Raw genomic sequence first — 5,664 nt, 5'->3', positions numbered from 1 at the left:
GTCAGTCAAGAATCTGCGTGCAATGCAGGAGACCTGGGTTCGATTCCTGGGTCAGGAAGATCCTCTGGAGAAGGAAATGGCAACCCATTCCAGTATTCTTGCCTGGAGAATCCCATGAACAGAGGAGCCTGGCAAGGCTACAGTCCATGGGATTGCAAGAGTTGGACTCAACTTAGCAAGTAAACCACCACCACAGTAGTAATTAGCTTATTCTTAAGTAAAAATGTAAGTCCTTGATATGTTTTCCTAAAAAAAAAAACAACAAAAAAACCCCACACATATAGTTTTATTTTTGACATTTCTAAAAGCAAGATTAACTTCAAATTTGATATGTTTATGTATTGTGTGTTGACTTTTTTCCCCCTGAAAAGTTGTTCATGGTACATACTTCCTCCTATGGCTTCCCTCTGGCTGTGGACCTCTTTCTTTCCCTTTACAGCCTAGCTTCCTTTAAGGATGTTTGCACACTTCCTACTGAATAAAGATTTATGCAGCTTGTTCCCTTTTAATGGTCATTTGTATTATGAATCAGACTACTATTAAAACATGTTTTAGTCAACATCTTTGAACAAATTATCTACATTAGTGCACATATTCTGTAAAATGGAATTCTAGAAATTATTTGGCCTAAAAAAACACTCATTATGGTTTGAACTGTGCACCCTCAAAAATCCATGTTGAAATCCTAACCCCCAGTACGTCGGAATGTAACCTCCTTTGGAGACAGTCATCTTTATAGACCAAGTTACAATGAGGGCATCATCAGGGTGGGTTCTAATCTAGTCTGTCTGATACGGTTTTAAGAGGAAATCTGAACACAGGCATGCGGAGGGAAGATGATGTGAAGATACAGGCAAATGTCACGTAACCTGGAAGATAGTCATCTTCAAGCCAATAAGACACATCTGGGACAGAGTCTATCTTCACAACCCTAGGAAGGAACCAATACTGCCAATACCTTTTTTGGAACTTCTAGCTCCAGAACTATGAGACAACAAATATCTGTTGTTTAAGTCACCCAGTTGATGGTACTGTTATGGCAGTTCCAGAAAACTGGCTAGTGCACCCCTCCCCAATGGCTTTTTATCCCTTAACCGACCATGTAGGAGAGTAACTTTCCCCCTACATCTCACTGACACTAAACAATCAATTTTTACCATGTTTTGCTAATTTGGAAGACAACTAAATGATCTTTTTAATGCACACATCTGTGATTTTTTAATACAGATTTAATACATTTCTGGGGTTTATTTCCTTTTATTTAAAAATACCTAAAATGGATTCAAATGGATTGACTTCATCAGTTAACTATTTATATCTACTATGATTAACATGGTTTGATACAATCATAAAAATAAAATGATTAAACAGTATGCTTAACTTGAAAAATTTTAACTACAGATTAATTTATTGAGAATCTATTGCAAAATTTTCATTCTCTAGAATTATCACTTGTATTAAGAAGTATATTCCTAAAAGGAAAAAGCTAAATGATTGAAAACTACAAAGTGAAAAAGTAAAAGTCAATTTCTTATAGTATGAGATATGAAGTCTCATATCCAAAAATCCACTTTGTTAAGATATTAAGTATTATGCTTTTGAAGTAAGTTCATTACTGACCTTACTGTTAGAAGGATGCTGTAATTCTACACAAAGTTCTAAAATAATACCTCATATTAGAGGAGCATCTTAGTAACATAAAAAATTTTAAAAAATGGCTTGAGGGTCGCAATATTGATTTTAAAATTGTTTCCTGAACTAATTATCAATGAGGCATATTTGTTCTCAGTAACTCTTTAGTTAATATATGCCTGTCCTGTTTGATGATTACTTTTTAATCTTTTCTCACGGACTCATATTGGCCTTTCCATGAGTCAGGAGGTGGGCTTTCATGTTGTTTGACTGAATAAACTTCTTGCGGCAGCCTACAAAAGGACACACAAAAGGCTTCTCCCCAGTGTGGGTGCGCACGTGTGTGCGCAAGTTGAAGGACAGGGAAAAGCGTTTTCCGCACCCTTGGAAAGTGCACGGAAATGGCTTCTCTCCAGTATGAACCAGAAAATGTCTTTTTAGCTTTGCACTCTCCTTGAAGGCTTTCCCACATTCTGCACACACATGATCTCGGGGATTATGAACTCGAAGATGCTTCCTCAGGGATCTTTTATTCTGGAACTCTCTTGTGCATCCGTTGTGAGGACAGGCATGTCTTTCAGGAGCACCATATTCTTTATTTGTACTTGGCCTCCTAGTGCATCCTGTGAGCTGTTTAGATTCTGGAAAGTCCATGTTGGGTATTCCTCCGGGAGGAAGCTTCTTGCTTGTCTTGTACTCAGAAAACTCAAGAAGTGGATTCTCTCCAACCATCTGTTGAGGAAATTCTTGTTTTGCGTCCCTTTTCATGTATTCCAAGGAAGATTCAAGAAGTGAGCTTGCCGCAAGAACCTGTTGAGAAAGGTCTTGTTCTGATTCTTCTTTCAGACGTTCAAAGGACTGAAGGAGTGGGTCCTCTTCCACAATAGGTTCAGAAAACTCACCTCTTATTATGCATTCTATGTAACAGTCAGAGAAGGTATCATCTTTGACAACCCGGAAGCTAGCCTCAAAGCACACATCCTCATCATATAAGATGCACGTTGTGTCAGGAGGTTCCTGCTGGGCTGGCAGTGACTTGTCTGTGCCGGTAGCTCTTCTCCCCAGGCCTTTCTGGCTAGGTGTCATTCCCCTTTTCTTCAGTTGCTGGTGCATGGTGTCCGGTTAGTTGCCTCCTTGAAGGTTTACACCAGGATAGATCAACCGCTTCTGGGTGGGAGTGATCAGCCTGAATTGTTTTCAGCAAGCACCTGTTTGAGATAGCAGTCATTAGGTGAAATGTATTCCAATTAATATAGTCTCAATTCCAGCCATGATCAGAAAATTACCTCAAAAAATGGCCTAGAACTCTTAAAAAAAAAAAAAAAAAGGCCTAGAACTCACTTTATAGCAATAGAATCACTACATTTACATCTTTGACTAATTCTCCAAGAGAAAAAGAGAATTAGTTGTGAAGTACGTAGAGACTTGGATCATAACCATTTCTTTCCTGGGTACCCCCCACATGTCACCAGACCTTTCTAATTGATTAGCTAACGTCTACTGGGCACTCATGATGTACCTGCCATATTCTAGCCTATTTGTGGGTTGAGAGACGAGTGAGTAGATACACCAAAAAAAAAATGTATGCCTCATAGAGCGTATGCTCTCCTAGGCACAAAAAATAAGTAATATACGTTGTATGTTATATGGAACAAGCCAAGGGGCTAGTAGAAAGCAGAAGTTTGCAATTTTAAATCAGGAGCTCCAGGTAAACCTTGACTGAGGGAGTGGCAGCAGATTAAAAACTTGAAGGAGGTGAGGGAGCAAGACAGGCCTACATTCTTATATAACTCTTCTGTGAAATTCAAATACTGCATTTAAAGTGCTCAGCACACTTCATGGCATAGAGCAAATGCTGACCGCTCATGTGAGCTACTGTTAGTTCACTTTTGTATTCATTCTGTAAGTAAATATAGGATCCTGCTAAGTGCCAGGTACTCTTCTACACCAAGAGCAGCAGACTTTTTCTGAAATGAGACAGATTTAAGCTTTTGGGTCCTGCAGGCCTCTGTCATAGGTATTCAACTCTCTCACTGTGGCATGGAAGCAGCCTAGGTGGTACTTGGAGGATGGGCAGTTCACAGCAGAGACTGATTTGGTGCATGGCTGTAGCTTGCCCACCTTTGTTCTAGAAGATGGGCATCCAGAGAACAAACCACATGAGATCCACGCATTCCTGTCTCCTATCAGTGCAAGTCAAAATAAAGGCACAGGGGAATTTGGCCCCAAATGGTTTTTGATCATTTTTAAAAAAAATCTGAAAGTAGCATTATGAGAGTTACAGCATGATTATATTCTTCCTAAGAGCCCTTTGCTTAATTGTTACAATTGTTTAGCAATTAAGCAAAGTATCTAAAGATCTTTAGAGATCTAAAATTAAGATCTCTTAATTTTAGCCTAATGTCCTGCTGTAGGAATAAAAGTTAAGTGCTTTTTAAAAAGGAGCAAATGTGAAAGTTACTGGAATGAAAATTAACTGCTTATTTTTAAACAGCCATATTAAAAAATACCACCTCAAAATTTTGTGTCATTTACTTTTGGTAAAATAATATACAGAATGAAAACAAAACATGCTTTCATGTCTTCTTAAACACTGTATATATATACACACATACATATTTATATATAAAGTAAATATACATTTAATATACTTTAGTATGTATATATTTAGTATATAATATATATTCAGTATATATACTGAATATATACTAATATATACTAAAGTATACTTTATACAAATTTGTATAATGTATAGGATTATAATGTAATTTGTATTTGTATTATGTATATTATATATGTATAAATAATATGTAAATATATAACTATATAAACTATATATGTATTATATAAATTTACTGATCTGTATAAAATATATATAAATGGGGATTTCCCTCATGGTCTAGTAGTTAAGACTCCATGCTTCTAATGCAGCGGGTGAGGGTTTGATTTTTGATTGGGGAACTAAGATCCTGCATGCCTTAGCCATACACACACACACAAAATATAAATGTTATATGATATTTTAAAATTGCCAAGGGAAGATTTTTAAATAGCTTCTTAAGCATTTATATATACATATTATATAAGTAAAATAGGTATTATTTTATATGAATGTAAGTGTGTCATATTTATATATAAATTGCTCAGAAAAGAGATTTAAATGTAATAAATATATATTTCTATACTATATTTATACTTATTAAAACATTTAAAACTCTTCCCTTACCATCTAAAGTGCATATTGTTTTTATTGCATGTTTTTCTTTTGCCAAAAATAAACAGCATGATTCTTTTGAGGTGGTTATTTTTAAACATGCCTTTTAAAAAATATTATGAAGCTGTTTATATATGTTATATTCCTAATAATAAAATTAATGGTATAAGCATTATTATTTATTCTCTCCAATCAAGGAGACTGTATCCAGGAATATTTGCCTAACAAAATCTTGCTCTCATAGCTAAAAAATAATTTTTGTTTCATTTTATATTAGTGAATATAGCAGATTTGGAGCAAAACCACTAGTGACAGACCTAAAGTAGGAAAGACCACAATAGCCCACTCCCTCAATCAGCTCATTTAAAGTAGCTGCAATTCATTTGATTCCAGCTTTTCTCTGCAAACTTCTCTCTTGCCATCTCCAGCTCTCCTATTTAATTTCCAGCCAAATAAACTCTCCTTTCAATAAAGTGTTAAGCTCTTTCCTCTCAACAAAATAGTACCTAGCCTCATATGTACGTCTGTAACTTACATAATATTACTGTAATCAACTATATCCCCCCTCCAAAAAAAAACTAGGATAAATACCAAGTTATTTACCAAGATTTAAAAATCTCTGCTTAAACAGCATTTGTTCAGGCCTGCTGTACTTGATTCTCAGTCTCTATTCAAGTCTCAAAGCTAAATGCTCTCCTAGCTCCCTACTGTACACTGGCCAGAGCCCCTTGGTTCTTATTATTTCAGATCTGTCTTTCCTACCAGTCTGTAAGCTCTAAGGCTGTGTCTTATCTACATGCCCCAGCACTCACTAGTTT

General features: G+C 36.0%; 1 protein-coding gene across 1 annotated transcript; it reads right to left on the bottom strand.

Annotated features, from left to right (window-relative positions):
• Nucleotides 1–1,639: 1,639 nt before the first annotated feature.
• Nucleotides 1,640–2,835, bottom strand: ZFP42 (ZFP42 zinc finger protein). The gene has a single exon (XM_019953345.2). The coding sequence runs from the start codon at nt 2,743–2,745 to the stop codon at nt 1,846–1,848; it is 900 nt and encodes a 299-aa protein (XP_019808904.2). The 5' UTR covers nt 2,746–2,835; the 3' UTR covers nt 1,640–1,845.
• Nucleotides 2,836–5,664: the final 2,829 nt, after the last annotated feature.

Source organism: Bos indicus, chromosome 27 (genome assembly GCF_029378745.1).
Source record: "Bos indicus isolate NIAB-ARS_2022 breed Sahiwal x Tharparkar chromosome 27, NIAB-ARS_B.indTharparkar_mat_pri_1.0, whole genome shotgun sequence".
Lineage (NCBI taxonomy): Eukaryota > Metazoa > Chordata > Mammalia > Artiodactyla > Bovidae > Bos > Bos indicus.
The sequence above is the reverse complement of the archived record's forward strand: the minus strand, read 5'-3'. Positions and strand labels throughout refer to the sequence as shown.

What these genes read in the sequence shown, in the direction of transcription:
- ZFP42 (XM_019953345.2), bottom strand. Translation starts at nt 2,745, where the DNA reads ATGCACCAGCAACTGAAGAAAAGGGGAATGACACCTAGCCAGAAAGGC.